General features: G+C 39.1%; 1 protein-coding gene across 1 annotated transcript in view; it reads left to right on the top strand.

The window, feature by feature from the left end:
- LRP1 (LDL receptor related protein 1) overlaps positions 1–17,150 on the top strand; it is a 321,609-nt gene that overhangs the window by 188,012 nt on the left and 116,447 nt on the right. Inside the window, exons 11-16 of the mRNA XM_026673900.2 lie at positions 4,919–5,062; positions 7,455–7,691; positions 8,236–8,416; positions 10,852–11,074; positions 13,400–13,589; positions 15,686–15,811. Coding sequence (XP_026529685.1) covers positions 4,919–5,062; positions 7,455–7,691; positions 8,236–8,416; positions 10,852–11,074; positions 13,400–13,589; positions 15,686–15,811 — 1,101 coding nt within the window. The remainder of the gene's footprint in view (positions 1–4,918; positions 5,063–7,454; positions 7,692–8,235; positions 8,417–10,851; positions 11,075–13,399; positions 13,590–15,685; positions 15,812–17,150) is intronic.

Here is a 17,150-nt window from a genome sequence, read left to right as displayed (position 1 = left end):
TTTATAGGCAGATGGCTATAATTAAGGATCACTTTATGTCCATTCAAAATTTTCCTCTAAAGCAGTGGGATTGCCTAGAATTATAAACCAAAATACTGTATGTTGGGAGGATTATCTATAATAATTTTAATTTTTAATAAAATGATAACTTTTAATGGTTAATGCCATCTTAAGATATGTGGTGATTGGAGCCATTATTGTACATTCTTGTTCCCATTTATTTATGTGGTCATTTAATTTCTATAACTGCCCAACTCTAGCAAGTGGCCCTGTTATATAGCATGGTCCTCCGAATCATCCATCTTCACAGCTTCTTTGGTTGTTCCAAGCTGTTACAGAAGATATGCTGCTATGACAGGGGTGGGCAAACTTTTGGCTCGGGGGCCTCATTGACTTTTAAAATTTGACAGACGGGCCGGGTCAGCACAAGATACGATACGTATAAAAACTGCAAAATCTCCGCAAAATCAAGTCACTGCGCCTAATGCACCACGTGTTGAAATGCCTGTCATTACAAGTCAAAATCAAATGAATGCAATCATTCAATCATTCACATCAAACCTTAATTCTGTACCAATCTTCGGCGGGCAGATTAAAAAGACCAACGGGCCGGATGTGGCCCGCGGGCCGTAGTTTGCCCACCCCTGTGCTATGACCTTAAAAAGGAATTCAATTATATAATACCAAAGCTCCAAAGCTAAATTTTTGGCTTTGGAAATATAGCTTCGGGATAAAACTGCAACGTTTTAATGATGTTAGCTAAGTGACAGATGGATTAAACAGAATGCACTTGGTTGTGTTGAAGATTTTAAGAATGAGTTTAATGTTCATGAAGACTCACGTTACAATAAGCCTGCAGTCTTAAACATATTTATTGTTAGGCTCTCTCTGTCTAATTTAGGTGTTGCCAATATCATTCTGACTCTTGGTAGCTTCAGACACAATAATATAATTCAGATTGTCCAGACTGTTTACTCCATATTTGGGAACTTGCTTCATGGTGGTTAGCAATAGCAATGGCACTTAGATTTATATACTGTTTCACAGTGCTTTGCAGCCCTCTCAAAGTGGTTTAGAAAGTCAGCACATTGCCCCCATTTTGGGCCCTCGTTTTACTGACCTCGGCAACTTTTTGGAACCAAATCTTTGGAATTGGAAATTTCAACTGTCAGACCATTGCAAGAATTATCTAACAATATCCTCTTCCAGGTATTTAAGTTTTATTGCAGGTGAATCAAGATAATTTCTTCAGCCTAGCAGGTTAATCAAAGAATATGACTGCACATCAAAAGTATATGGAAGTTGATATGTGCAAATATCCTTTTTTCTACATGATGTGAGACTTAGTACCAAGGGATTTATTCATGTTTTTCCATGAATTTTCCCTTTCAGATTCTGATTAAGAAAGTGGGGAGCAAAGCAGGAATTTCTGGCTCCAATACCTCTACTGCCACAAAATCCCATGTGGCTTTAGTTCACTCATATTCTTTCATACATAGTGGTACCCATTTATGCAGTATGGCAATAATCATGTTTACCTATACAAACACTTTGAATGTCAGAAAGCAAATGCATTTTAAAAACACTGACATACCAAATTTGCACCATAATTGTGCAGTTATTACTTTCTTTGTTTAGGAGAAAAAAATGCACTACATTTCTACTCTGTATCTAATCCTTAGTGCCAGAAGCCTAGTTTTCATCTTCAATACTTTGTTGTAAGTTCTAGAGATCATTTATCTGCCTGGAACAGTATATTGAATCACTTACAATCTTTATTCATCTATACTTTGGTTTGTAACTTCTAGTCAGAGGATTCTTAGACACTCAAATACCTTTCTTAGAGCAGGATTCTGTTTTATTGTGAATGAGAGTTCTCAGTACTTAGTGATATAATAAGTGATTGTTCCATGACACAAGTTCTTTCCTTCATGGACACTGTGTCAGTGCTTCAATTATTGCTCGAAGTGTCAAATTCTTTTTAATTATCTTCTTTGTGGTCCCAGAGACATCTTGGTTAAGATTGTTAATGATGTCTATGGATGATATTTTATTGTCCTGTAATCTGCGGTGATATCATTTGACTGTTAATCTTAACGCTGCATAGAGTTTCTTCAGTTTGAAGCAATAGATATATTTTAAAAATAATCAACCTGCAAAATGGTGTGTAACTATAATTAGCTGGTTTTTCAATGTTCTCTAGAAACACAAAAAGAAAAGTTCAAGTCTCTTTTAATAAAGTCCACACCCATGTTCCATCAGTTGGAGGTTGGACTGATGTTTCATTTGTTGGGTAGACAGTAAATATTTTCTGAAATAAATTCTGTCATTTGGGTCAGAGGGATTAACCATTGGTTAATAACCATTGGTTTTCTACTGATTTCACTTCATCACGATCTGTTAGGTATCCTTCTCTGATATTCTCAAAAATGCCAAGAAGGGTGACTAGATAATAACCATATTGTAGATCTCCCTTAAAATAAAAATAATAAAATGATGCGGAATTAACTTTAAGCAATACCAATAAAAACATCTACTGATCATTGATACAAATTCAACCTAGAAGAATGATGTTGATGAATCTCAAAACTTCTTTCTGGAAGAGTGTGTTGGTGTTTCTCTTCTTGCAATCCTTGAAGAAGGTGTACTTACATTTATACTAACTGAATTAGGCCATTTGTTGGCTTCAACTCTCTTCATACTGGTTGACTCTAGACTAAATCAGTTCATTCTTTAACTTTATTTCTGTAATCCCAGCTGCAAAGAAGGACATTAAACCACAAGGAACAGGGCACGTGTTCCAATTTCTTTAAAATGCCTATGGTGTTGAAAATACAAATAAAGCTGAAATTTAGCTTGCTTCATGTCTTGTGAGAATTTTATCGTAACCCTTAAAGGTTGGCATGGCCGCACACTCTGTGGTACTTCTAGCACTACTTCTAGAAAAAGAGAAAGAGAAGGATGAACTGTATTGTATAATCTATACCAGACTTCTGCATTTTACGCAGGGGTGGGATTCAAATTTTTAACAATTGGTTCTGTGGCCGTGGCTTATGTGGTGGGCATGGCTTGGTGGTCATGTGACTGGATGGACATAGCTTGGTGGTCATGTGACTGGCTGGGTGTGGCCAACTCAATATCACTCACATCGAGGCACGCATCTCCTCGCCTGGCCTCTCATAACTGTGGGGATGCTGCAACAGTCATAAGCGTGAAAAATGGTCATAAGTCTCTTTTTTCAGTGCCATTGTAACTTTGAATGGTCACTCCACACAAGCAAAGTACCAGCAAAGGAGGGGAAAAAAACTCCAGAGACTGAGACAGGAAATCTAGTCCTGCCAAGAATGTAATAAGAGTTAACAGGCAGTTTCTATAAGCAACACCAGAATGTTTCCTTCCTGCCTTCCTTACAGGATTAGGCCAGTAATTTCTTCTAACAGCCGGTTCTCCGAACTGCTTAGAATGTTAACAACCGGTTCTAGCAAACAGGTGCGAACTGGTAGAATCCCACCCCTGATTTTACGGCCCAGGGGCTATAGCTGGCCCTTGGTCCCTGTCAGGTCTGTGACGGTGGCAGCCAGTTTCTCATGTGGCCCCTCGAAAAAAATAATTCCCCACTCTTCTCCTATGATATTAATATTCAATAATCTATATTCTATTACTATTGCCTATACATTGTGCTTTATACTTTTACTAGTATGCATCAACATTTCTTTATTAAGCCTATTCTGTGCTAAGTCCCCTCTCTGAAATTCTTCTTCTTTTTCGATCAGTGGTCAATATGTTGACTCTTTTTTACATTGTGTTTTGCCTTACTGGACTTCCATACTTTACTCTTTTGGACCATCCACTGCCTCTGAAGGGAAAACACCTTCTTTCTTTTGGCTGCTGTGCTCCATTTGCTTGTGGCTGCAGAGCTCCAAAACAGGCATCTCCTCCGACACCTGTGTCAGAATTGCTGCTTTATTGGCAACTCTGCTATGCTGACACTGGAAAAAAAGGCTCAGTTGGGAGGGAAAGAAGGCAGCACAAATGCCTGCGATTTTCTCAAGCAGCCTGCTTTTCCACACACCCCCCCCCCAATTATTCATCCTAAAATGGTAAACAGTTTAAGCTTGCTGTCTTTTTAATTGCACGTTTATTTGCTGGCTGTTTTGTTCACAGTCTTTAAACACTGAGCTTATGGTTTATGTAAACTTGTACAAATATTTCCAATGTATTAAAAATAAATAAGAAAGAAACATCCCACTTGCTCAGGCCAATATTTGCCCTGCCTTTCCTTTAGACGTTTTTTTCCCCACCAGAACAATTAATATGATTTTTCTTTGCTCTGAAATATCAGGTAGATGTTTGCTGGGTAGATATTTCAGCAACTTGTAAGCCTTTTCGTTAACAAGAAGGTGATGCTGTGATTATTACTCACCTTGAAATCAGGAACTCAAGAGTTATTTATGAACAATGTGCATTATTTGAATGGAGAGCCAGTTTGGTCTAGTGGTTAAGGAATCAGGCTAGAAACCGGGAGACCTATGAATTGTATTCTTGCCTTTGGCATAAAACCAGGTGGGTGACTTTGGGTCTCGGCCCTAGGAAGCAGCAAGGCAAAAACCACTTCCAAAAAACCTTGCCAAACAAACAGTTGCTAGGAGTCAACACTGACTTGAAGACACTAAATAAATAAAACATAGTATGAATAGATGTATAAATTAAAATGCACACAGCTGTTGACTTTGTTCTAAAGTATCTCCAACAATTCAGCTCTAGGCATTAATTCTCTACTATTGCGTAATTATGGTATAACCATGAAGGATGTCTCTACATGTCCCTGTTGCTTATTGTCAATCTTAAATATCACAACAGAATAAAACTGAAATAAATACCCATTGACATGAACTGACTGGGAATCTTTTGTTATTAGTGAGGAGTCATGCCTGTGAAGTGGACCAGTTTGGAAAACCAGGTGGCTGTTCTGACATCTGTCTCCTTGGAAACAGTCACAAGACGAGGACCTGCCGGTGCCGTTCAGGATTCAGCCTTGGCAGTGATGGGAAGTCCTGCAAAAGTAAGTTGCATGTTGTGAGTGAGAGTGTGCTGTGGTTGAGAGACAGCTGAGCCAAAGAGAAATCTGTCTTAATCTCTCAGTTTGAGTGGGAAATTTTCCTTGGCATCTTGCTTTAAATTGTCATCAGAGCAGAAAGAAAGAGAAGGAAGGAAGGAAGGAAAAGAAAAGAAAATAGATTTTAATTTTTTGGGAAAGAGTGTAAAATAATCCCAGCTGAAAGATATCTTACATATATCTTACATCTGAATTACTAAGGGTATTTTGCAAACATAGTTGTTATCAGCAGCAGACAGAGATGAGAGTTATGTTACTTGATCAGTCGGTCCTCTTCTCCCAGGTTCACACCTCTGTTTTTCAGTGTGGAAAAGGGACAGAAGAAACCAGTGAGAAGTAGCTGTAGAAGGAAGAGCTGGAGTTGATCCAAACAAGAAGGGAGGGATTTTCTCAACAAAGGGTTGGGGAACGAAGAAGAGTAGGGATTGAAACAAAAAGAAAACACAATACTGAAGATTCATGCACTTCAGAGGAGACTTAATTTGAGGGCCCTCTATTGATTTGCAGAAGGAAAATTACAGCCACAAGCTATAAATGAGACCCTGTACAGGAGTATTTTCATGAAGGCCTATTCATTAAAAACTTGAATTCAGATACCACTGGAGGAGTAATAACAATTTCTACCACAGCAGCAATGTCTTCCATAGGGAAAGAGATACCCACCGCACCTCCCTCCCAGATTTAATCCAATATAAATTGAGAAACAATTTGGGAAGATTAAATGTATGAAAATTTATATTCTCTCCTCCCACCTTTCCCCCAAACCGTGATCAAAACAGCAAAGCAAAGGCAAAGAATATTGTGCTAGCTGTTCTGGCCATTAGTATATTAAAATTTGATGTTTTGACTTGGTTCAAATATTCTTTTTTAATCAATTTAAAGTTTTTAATAAATTTCAGATTTCAAAAATACATGTGCATGATTCTAGTTCTCTACTCAGTTTGGGGTATTTTTCATACAAAGGACTTATAATTGTGATTTTTTGGGGGCCATGCCAATCTAGCTGCACAGTAGCCCCAATCTCCATGAAGTTGTTGTAAATGGTGAGTTTTTGTTCAAACAAATAATTGGGCAAAGTTGTATTTCTTACTAGTGTTGCTGTAGACATTTCCAAAATCACTGGAAATATAACCATGTCTATCGCCCTGTTGATCCCACCTGGCTTTCTTCTTTTGCTCATAATAATTCTCAAAATGTAACTAGAGCATTCCAAATATTGCAATCAGAGTATTTAATTCCAACTGAGGATATGACTTTATACATCATGCCAAATTACTCTCTGTGTCTCGAGTTTAAATGATAATAATATTCTTGCTGTTACAATTATTTTAATGTGAGCAACAACAGAATCCCAGGAAACAATAGCCAGAATGCCTGGTGATGAGGTGAATTGCAGTCTATCAACTTGGCATTAAAATGTGTCAGAAGCTGAAACAAAAAAAATATCAACTAAGGGTGTTAACTGTTTTGGGGCTTAGAATACACTACCTTTTTAATTTATTGTCTATGTTTTCCAGAACCGATTATCTGAATTCATTGGTTTTAAATGAATATCAATTTGCCAATACAGTACAGATAGTCCTTGAGTTTTGACCACAGTTGATTACCTGTAGCAAATTTCTGTTGCTAAGCGAAACAACTGTTAAGTGTGTTTTGACCCTTTTTTGCCACAGTTGTTAAATGAATCGCTGCAGTTGTTAAATTAGTAACACAGTTGTTAAGTGAATCTGGCTTCCCCATAGACTTTGCTGTCAGAAGGTAGCAAAAGATGATCACATGACCCTGGGACACTGCAACCATCATAAATATGAGCCAGTTGCCAAGTGTCTGAGTTTTCATCATATGACCATGGGGGTGCTGCAAAACAGTTGTGTGAAAAATGATCATAAGTTGCTTTTTTCAGCGCAATTGTAACTTTGGTCACTAAACAAAAGTTGCAAGTTGAGGATTACCTGTAGTCCTCTCTGAAAGGGGAAGGGTAGCTATATCTGCCAGCATCTCTTTTTGTTTTGGTTACTTGTCATATTGCTTTCTGCAACCTCCAGATTCAGAAATAGTACTGTACTACTGAATATCAGTGGCTGAGAGAAAAAGGAGGAGGCATCCATTCCCTCATGTCCAGGTTGAAAACCTGATTTTTATTGGAGTTTGAAGTAGAATGTCTCACAAAGGCTTCTTGCATGGCTTGTCCTCTTGTCATTGTTATTCTTTTTATGGGTTATCTTCTAGTGGTTCTTTTTGTTTTATATTTATCATTGTGACATCTTGCTTTTTTTTTCTGAGAGTTTGGGTAGAAATCAAAAGTAACCTCCTCCTCCCTCCTCTCTTTAATTTCCAGAGCCAGAACATGAGCTTTTCCTTGTCTATGGCAAAGGTCGGCCAGGCATCATTCGTGGAATGGACATGGGAGCCAAAGTGCCTGATGAACACATGATCCCCATTGAAAACTTGATGAACCCCAGAGCCCTTGATTTCCATGCAGAGACCGGCTTCATTTACTTTGCTGACACTACCAGCTACCTGATTGGACGGCAGAAAATTGATGGAACAGATAGGGAAACAATTCTGAAAGACGGTACGTGTGCAAAGTTTTTGCTCATTGGATGTCTGCATTAGCATGTTAAATGTTAGAATGGCTTCCTGTAAAGTGGTACATGGGGCCTAGAAGAATAGAATTCTTTATTGGCCAAGTGTGATTAGACACACAAGGAATTTGTTTCCGGTGCATAAGCTGTCTAGAATGGAGGGAATGTGGTTTGATATGTAAATTGGGTTTAGGGACATACCTTTTATTCTGAATATAAGCCGGTCACTATGTACCAGAAAGAATTGCATTGTATGGCTTCAACTATTTTTTTTCTAAATGCTTCTTAGACTCCTTGTAATGTTTGCAGGTACAAATCTGAAGACTGATTTCTGCCACTGAATCTCTGATCTTTCAAAAGAGATAATAAGGTGGTTTGAATGTGTCTGTCATGCCTTGTCAATTTCAGTAGCGATTGTATAACAAAGCACATAGCTCTGCTTGTATTATTGTGTTGCGTTCAACCTTCAGTGGCACATCCTCATCTGCCTGGCTTGATCATATACAGCACGTTTCTCACTTTATCTTCTTCCAGGCATTCATAATGTAGAAGGCATTGCTGTGGACTGGATGGGGAACAATCTCTACTGGACTGATGATGGACCCAAGAAAACCATCAGCGTTGCCCGGCTAGAAAAAGCTGCTCAGACCAGGAAGACACTCATTGAAGAAAGGATGATTCACCCACGAGCCATTGCAGTGGATCCCTTGAATGGGTGGGTCTCTGCTGGCTGCGGATCCTAAGGGGATCAGGGAAATGGAGCAGAATGTGTCCACAGAAAAAGTGCATTCTAGAGATGTCAAGCAAACCTCCAGGGAGCAAGGCATCTATTATGCAGATTTCCATTGCTTTTACTTTCCAGCTTTCTAATATTCATGTATGACATTTTTATCCTCATTCTTCCTCTAATGGAATTCTGTCTCCAGCGGTTTCCATGTTGCTGTAATCTTTATAATTTACACTTTTATGTGTGCCTTAACATAAGCTTGGAAAAGGTCTAAATCATTCAATTATATGACTGTACAGGCAGTACATAGCAGTGACAAGAAAAATGGGGCAGAAGACAGGAGAGTAATTTAGGACCACATTACTACATTATGCTGGGAAGTCCATGCTTGATCTCCCATAACTTTATTTTCTTTATAATTAAATGCATCTGTGGAAGATTGCTAAATGGGCATGCATGTTTTTCTGTTGTAAATCTCCCCTTGTCAAAAAAAAAATCCATCTCTCTTATAGCAAGCAGGCAAGGTTGGGGCTGTGTAGATCTCAAATCTCATGGGAAACAACCTCTGTTATAGTTCTTTCAGGAAATTCTTTTTAAAAAAATATCTTATTAAAGTTTACAAATACAGAGATTAAAAACTAATACAAAAAATAAAGAAAAGAAAAAGAAGTTGAAAGAGAGAAAAAACAATTAAAGAAATTATATATAACGTCTGTGTGTTTGTGTGTGTGTGTGTGTGTGATTTCTTTCTTCCTCCAAGACAAGTATAAAGAATTTAGTATTTCATCCCTTAATAATCAAATTATACATTCTCATCATTGAGTCCTAATTAGCAAATTCTATTAAAAACTACAATTAATTAATTAATTAACTCTCTCTCTCTCTCTCTCTCTGTGTGTGTGTGTGTGTGTTTAACCTTAGTTAAATCCATTTTGTATTTCAAGTGATCACTATCTTCAAGATATAAAACAAAAAAAATTATATTTCTTCTGTTGATTTATTTTAAGCTCGATCTTTACTCATATCAAATAATTTCCTATCAGTTGATTTCTTCTCATTTTCCCTTTGTCTCCTTTCAGAAACAACTTCAGTAGCTTAACACGTCCTCTTTGTAAACCCAAGATAAGAAGATTTTCCAAATAATTCTTCTGATTTATTATTTCTTTAGTTGTTAAGACATTAGCTGGTTTCAAATGTAAATCCATTGTGACATCCTTTTCCATATCACTCTTGTAATTTGGCTTTTTAAAATCCATTTTCAAATCCACATTCCAATCAGTTTCTCTCTTATCCAGTAAAAAAAACAAAACTATTCTTCTATATTCTCTTCTAAACCCATCTTTATAGTATTAGACAACCTTGTGATTTCTGAGTGTATAGTTCCCAAACAGCCTTAATTCCTTCTATAATCAAACATTTTGCTCCACTGTATTATTGAGCCCCTTCTTTAATTGTAATCCTTAGTTCTCTCTGGTTAATTTTCAAAGTCCCCTCTTACTGTATGTTTATTTTCCAATCAGGAAAACTTTCCCATGAGAGGATTTCTTATGGTTAATTTCAAAACTTTCATATACTTAATAAAATTTGAAAAACCCTACAGGAAATCTTCTTTCAAGTCTACCTAGCCCTATATCCTAGCCTTTAACTTTCCAAAATCAAAATTCTGGTCCCCCTTTTTGCTCTTTCAAAAACCTTTTCTTGTCATCCTTAAAGCGTTTTTCATCCAGGGTAGAAAGTCTGCCATTGCTTGCCCGGAAGTCACTTCTTCCAAGAAATTCTTAAATGTGCTGCTAGCAATTTTCTTCTTCACTGGATGGAAGAAGGAATAAGTGAAGGAGCTATCTTTGTTTTGATACTACCCAGTAAAGAAAATTTACTTGAGGAAGTAGAAGCAAGGACATTGGGGAGAAGAAACTATTTAAAGGATGATGATGATGATATGCATTAATGGTTAACTTTTTTGTTCTGCAACATTTAGTGGGCATTCTCTTATGTTTGGAAGGTATATTAGTATTCCCCGTTTCCACATTTGAGGAACACTGCCTATATGTTATTATTTTATCTTCTCTTGATAATAAAATCTTGTTCAGTGATTTCAAAGGATGGGCAGAATACCCTAGTTTTCTGTATGGCTTTGATACCAGTTTTTCTTACATAGCTTGGAGATATAGCGAAGCAGCCTATCAAGAACTGAACACTGAATCTATGAACAAGGCACAAGTGAAAGAGCTGACCTGGGATTGAACTTTCATTCTTTTGCAAAATGCTTCTCTTGGTCAAGTATTTGCAGAGGGTTCTTGAAATCCATGCAAAGTACTGTTTTTAAGAAAATGACTACCGAACAGCTATCTATGGATGAACAAAGGAAGAATGATTTTTTTAAAACTGCACACACGTTGACTTTCCTGTCTTTTCTCACTCAGATGGATGTACTGGACAGATTGGGAAGAAGACCCAAAGGACAGTAAAAGAGGAAAGATAGAAAAGGCTTGGATGGATGGCACCAACCGCAGTGTCTTCATCACCTCCAAGACTGTGCTGTGGCCCAATGGGCTGAGCCTGGACATTCCCTCTAAGATGTTATATTGGGTTGATGCTTACTATGACCGGATTGAGACGGTCATGCTGGATGGCACAGAACGCAGGGTCAGTGCCAGTTTTGTCTCTACTTCTGTCCACCCTAGTTGTTCTTTCCCATTCTCAATAAGTTTTTGTATGAGCTTTGTTTCTCTCTGGGCTTGAACCCAAATGGAATGATTGTTATAGTTACCAAAATGTTTTTTCTCAGTGCCCTATCGGTATCTTTTTAAATGACTGTATCTGTATGCATGCAGTTGAATTGTTGGAGCCACTCACTTTAGGATAGAGGTGTCAAACTCAAGGCCGGCAGGTCGGATCCTGCCCATGGGGTGCTTCGATCTGGCCCATGGGGCTGCCCTGGAAACAGAGAAGGACTGGCCTGTGGTGCCTTAGCCAGTGAAAACGGAGTTTGGGAAGGCCCTCCTGAGCTCCGTTTTTACTGGCAGAGGGCTGAAGGCGGCTGTCACAGCCGAAAACGGAGCTCAGGAGCCCGTTTTCACTGGCAGAGCACTCAGGCTACTACAGGCACCCCCAACACTAGTGATGTTTAGCTGGCCAGTCCCACCCCCTTACCCCCCCGAGGTCAAATAAAATGCTGATGTGGCCCTCAATGAAATCAAGTTTGACACCCCTGCTTTAGGATGAGAGTACAGCTTCCAAAGGAAACAAAAAACGGTTATAGATCGCAAGTACTCAGAGCGAGGAGCAGCAGCAATGAATACATTTTGAAATGGTTTGAACTATGTACAATTGTTAGTATATTTAGGATGGTGGTAATCCTCTGATACCTGTGAAGGGGTTGCTGCTTTATTGGCAACTCTGCTGTGCTGACGCTGGGGGATAAAAAAGTCTCAAATGGGAGAGAAATAAGACAGCACAGGTGCCTGCGATTTTCTCAAGCAACCTGCTCTTCCACACCCCCACACCCTCCAAATTATTCATCCGAAAATTGTAAACAGTTTAAGCATGCTGACTTTTTAATTGCATTTTTATTTGCCGGCTGTTTTGTTCACAGTTGTTAAACATTGGGCTTATGGTTTATGTAAACTTCTACAAATATTTCCAATATATCAAAAACAATTAAGTCTCAAGAAACATCCCCCTTGCTCAGGCCAATATTTGCCCTGCCTTTAGACTTTTTTTTTTTACAAGCACAATTAACCTAATTTCTTTTTTTTTTAATGACATACCAGGTACATGTGTGCTTGGCAGGTATTTCAGCAATTTGTAAGCCTTTTATCCTACAAGAAGGAAATGCTGTGGTTTTAGATCACTTGGAAGTCCAGTTAGATCATTGATGTTGCTAGTTTTGGGTAATGGTTAAGGCATCAGGCTGGAAACTAGGAGACTGTGAGTTCTAGTCTTGGTGTAGGTACAAAGCTACTTGGGTGACGTGGGCCAGTTACTTTCTCTCAGCCCTAGGAAAGAGGCAATGGCAAACCACTTCCAAAATCACACTGTCATCATGTGTCGACATTAACTCAAGGACAAAATAAAAATGGGGGGAAATTCTCAAATATGATAAATGTGGCATTAGCCTCACCACTATAATCCCAGCAAAAATTAGAATTGCTGTTACAAAAACATTTGGGTTAGTAGTTTGATTATTTGAAACACAGTTTTTCTACACTGCAATACTTATTTTTATTTATTGATATCCTGCCTTTATTATTTTTATTAAAAAGTTGAAGGTGTAAACCTATCCAACAAACCTTCCTTCTTTTATTTCCCCCACAACAACATTCCTGGGAGATGAGTTGGACTGAGAGTGACTGGCCCAAGGTCACCAACTGGCTTTCATGCCTAAAGTGGGATTAGAACACAGAGGTTCCAGCTTTCTAGCCTGTTGCCTTAACCACTAGACCAGGGGTGTCAAACGCAATTTCATTGAGGGCTACATCAGGCTTGTGTTTGACCTCGGGGGTAGGTGAATGGGTGTGGGCATGGCCAGCTTGATGTCACTCGTATCAGGAGCATCTGTGATGGCCCGAGCACTTTGCCAGCGAAAATAGGCTCCCGAGCTCCATTTTCGGCTGAGATGGCCTCCTGCAACCTTCTGCCAATGAAAACGCAGCCCTCCCAAGTTCTATTTTAGCAGAGGCACCACAGGCTTGTCCACTGTTTCCAGGATGGCTACGTGGACCAGATCTAAGCTCCCTGTGGGCCGCATCTGGCCCGCGGGCCTTGTGTTTGACACCCCTGCATTAGACCATACTAGCTCTTCCCCTCTCTCTTTTTCTTTTCTTCTATATATTTATGATCTCCCTCTGTCTTTACCCAACCTTCTCCTATTGCTTTGACCCTATAGCTGTGCTGTAAAAAAATAAATGCATTTTTAAAATGTTGATTGTCTTAAATGTTCTACTTGTGTATATCTTTCTCCTGCTGCAGGTTGTTTATGATGGAAGTGAATTGAGTCATGCCTTTGGGTTGTGTCACTATGACCATTTCCTCTTCTGGACAGAGTACCGAAGTGGTAGCATCTTTCGTTTGGACCAGAAAACCAAGGCTGTGACGCTATTGCGCAATGAACGACCACCGCTTTTTGAGATTCGCATGTACGATGCTCAGCAACAGCAAGGTATTAAACCAAGATGAGCACTTGTCAAAATGTACTTTGCAGAAATTTACAAAGTGAATAGGACCCTAATGAAAAAATAACCTACCTTAAAAGTGAACTGTAACACACTTTCTCTAAGGATCCGTACAGGGTTCAGAACAGAACTATGGTGAACATCGTGATGCATAGCATGGTATTTGCTGCAGTGCAAAGCTTTATTTTTAGTGGCCACTTGGATTAATGTGCACGTGAGACCAAGAGCATTAGAAGAAAGCCTTGAATTTTTGTTGGAAAAAAGCTATCCATAAATTAAGACATCTTTAATGGTTTCCTTCACATACAGAGAAGTGGGATCTAGTATTAAAACTCAGATTAATCGGCTGGATCAGAGCTGTTTACTTTTGGGGTCAGCTCTTATGTACAAATGTCAGTAACCATTATGGGTATAGTATGACACTGGCACTTGCTAAAACAGAACATACTTTCTACATAAGTCAAGTAAGAACAAATGCTATTCCTACTCCTTAGGCTTGTGAATGCATTGTGGCAGGTTAAAAATAGTCTGTATAAACTTAATGATAGTGCTGAAGGAGACTATTTCTTCATTTTTAATGTTTGTGACCACCCATATTGTTGCTGCTTCTTTTCGTCAAAGACCAGGAAGGAAACAACATTTTCAGTTGAATGTACTTTCCCCATTCTTTTTTGCTGTTTGTTCTTTTACTCTGATGCTTTTAATTTTTCTATTAACGGTGTGAAAAGCTGGATGTTGCTTTGAGAACATGGCAAAGACCTTGCATAGTACCCAAACCTTCTCTTGTCTCATGAAAATGATGCATGGTCTCTTTCTTGCAGTTAGATTTGATTTATATGCATTTCCCAGCAGTGTGACCATACGCTCATGAATCGGGAGTGCCTGTGCACCTGGGAAAACATTTAAAAGTAGCAGAGAGAGAGGGGGGGGGAGGGAGGGAGAGAGAAAGAAAGAGAGAAAGATGTTTAAAGTGAGGAGAAAGGCAAAAATGCACAGAAACTTAAAAAAAAACTATGGTTGAGAAAAGTCAGCATGCTGATTGTGTGAACGTGCTCTAACATGGGGGTGTCAAACTTGATTCCATTGAGGGCCGCATCAAGGTTATGTTTGACCTCAGGGGCCCGTGGTGGGTGTGGCCAGCTTGACATCACTTGAGTCGGGGGGCGCCTATGGTGGCCCGAGTGCTCTGACAGCGAAAACGTGCTCCCAAGCCTCCTACAGTCCTCTGCCAATGAAAATGAAGGTTGGGGAGGTATGTGCAGCCCCCCACTTAAAAAACCACTATAGCCACTCTATACATGTACTACAGTTACTCCTCGCCTTACAACCATTTGTTTAGTGATGGTTCAGAATTACAGTGGCACTAGAAAAAATTACTTATGACCATTTTTCTCACTTAACCACCGTTTTATAGCATCCTCATGGTCCCATGATCAAAATTCAGATGCTTGGCAACTGATTCATATTTATGATGGTTGGAGTGTCCTGGAGTCATGTGATCCCTTTTTGTGACCTTCAGACAAGCCAACTCAATGGGGAAGCCAGATTCACTTAACGACCGTGTTACTAATTTAACAACTGCAGTGATTCACTTAACCCTGGCAAGAACGGTTGTAAAACGGGTCAAAATTCAATTAACAGATGTCTTGCATAATGACATCAATTTTGGGCTCAATTGTGATCGTAAGTCGGGGACTGCCAGTATTTGTTGAACTAAGAGCACTTTTATTTTCTTGAGGCTATGAGGAGGAATGGAAAGAAGGACAGGTCCAGGCATGTTGCGATTAAAATCGAAGACTTAGCACTGACTTGAGCATTATGAATTCTGACTCATGAAAGTTTAGGTGGAAAATGGAATTTATTGGTTTTTAAGCTCCTGCAAAACTCTTTTGAGTTGGTCAGGCTATTTGCTGCAAAAGGCAATTTTAAATTATTAATCCTGTTTTGCTTTTCCAGTGCACTTCCAGATCTCTTTTACTTGGGACTGGATCGCACAAGAGCCTTCCAGGCCTTTTCTTTTTCCTTGCTTTTGCCAGGCCTTAGGAAGTTTTTCTCTCATTGCTTCTTCTTGTCAATTTTTTAGTTGGCTCTAACAGTTGCCGGGTGAACAATGGAGGCTGCAGTAGTCTTTGCTTGGCTGTCCCAAATGGCAGACGTTGTGCCTGTGCAGAAGACCAGATTTTGGGACCAGATTCTGTCACTTGCCAAGGTAACAATCCATGTAATAATTCAGTAAATGTGAAAGGAGATAAGAGATTGCCAGGAGTTCAGCATTCGTAAAAAAATAATAATCTGGACTTTAATAAGCAGTATCATTTTATTAAGACCTTCTTGGAGACAGACTATCCTGCATTGATCATCACAGATGCTTTGAATTCTCCAATGCTCTTGACAGGCACAATATGTGACCTGATTGACATTGGTGACGAAGCCATTACTCTGTCAATTTGCAGCTTTCCACAAATGAAACTGGGGAATATATTTATTTGATGAATATACCCATTTCATCGGAAGAGGTTTTCCACCCTTGTTTACACTTTTACAGAAAACATCCAGTACCAATAATAGCCAAACATATTCTATGTCAGCAAAACTGGAAAGAATGGTTTTGGGGTTGTTGGTTTTTTTGCTGAGGCTAGTTACTTTATTGTGATTTCTAAATCAGGTTGCCACATTTTTTCTGCCCCTGCTATGTTACTTTGCAAAACAGCCTCCACATAAATGGAGCTTCCCCCCTCCCAATCACTGCCTCTTCCTCCAACAGAAAAGGTTCCTTTGTTTAATTTCTGTATACCAAACTACTGATTAAAGAATGGGGTAAATCTGAAGAGTGCATATGACAAACCGCCCCCGCAGCATCCTGCTTACGGGTGCCCTGAACTCCATACTTCTGACATGGACAGCAGAAGAGCCAAATGTTGAAGACATAGGAGAATGTTTTTTTAAAAAAACAAGTGGAGGTGGGAGCAGGAGGTCTTCTGGAACCACCTTATATGCAGATGACTTCCTTTGGCTTCCAATTAGTTGGGTTATAGACTCCAATTCTTCAAATGTTACCTACTCATGGTTTACATATTTAGGAACGCTAGCTATTTAAAGTGTTACGGGCCTGCCAACAAGCATGTAGCCCTATTTCCACCAACAAAAGAGGTAATTAAAATAAGTAAATCTTAAAATGTAACAGTTGGAAGGAATCTTGAAAATAATCCAATCTGATGTCCAATACTTGAAGTTGCTTCTGCATCCGTAAGTATTTTTGCCCCCAGCCTATAATCTACGTTCTAAACATCTGTGCAAATAGTTTGAATATAAAGTAGGAAATTCTGTGCAAACTGCTGTCTATTCAAGATCTTGCAGGGGTTTGACTCTTATGGAAGGCTCCATGTGTACAGATGTAGCAGGGGAACTCAGTTTTACATAAGCCATACAGCTGCTTTCTCTTGGGGTATAATACTTTTTGTCATGCCTGAATTTATTTTATGTAGATATAAAAGCAAGCAAACGTTTCTGTACGACGTCATGTTGAGAGTGATGTTTCACAAAGCAAC

Source organism: Notechis scutatus, chromosome 2, assembly GCF_049901735.1.
Source record: "Notechis scutatus isolate UNSWTSFEM ecotype Mainland chromosome 2, rNotScu1.2, whole genome shotgun sequence".
NCBI classification, from domain to species: domain Eukaryota; kingdom Metazoa; phylum Chordata; class Lepidosauria; order Squamata; family Elapidae; genus Notechis; species Notechis scutatus.
The sequence above is the reverse complement of the archived record's forward strand: the minus strand, read 5'-3'. Positions and strand labels throughout refer to the sequence as shown.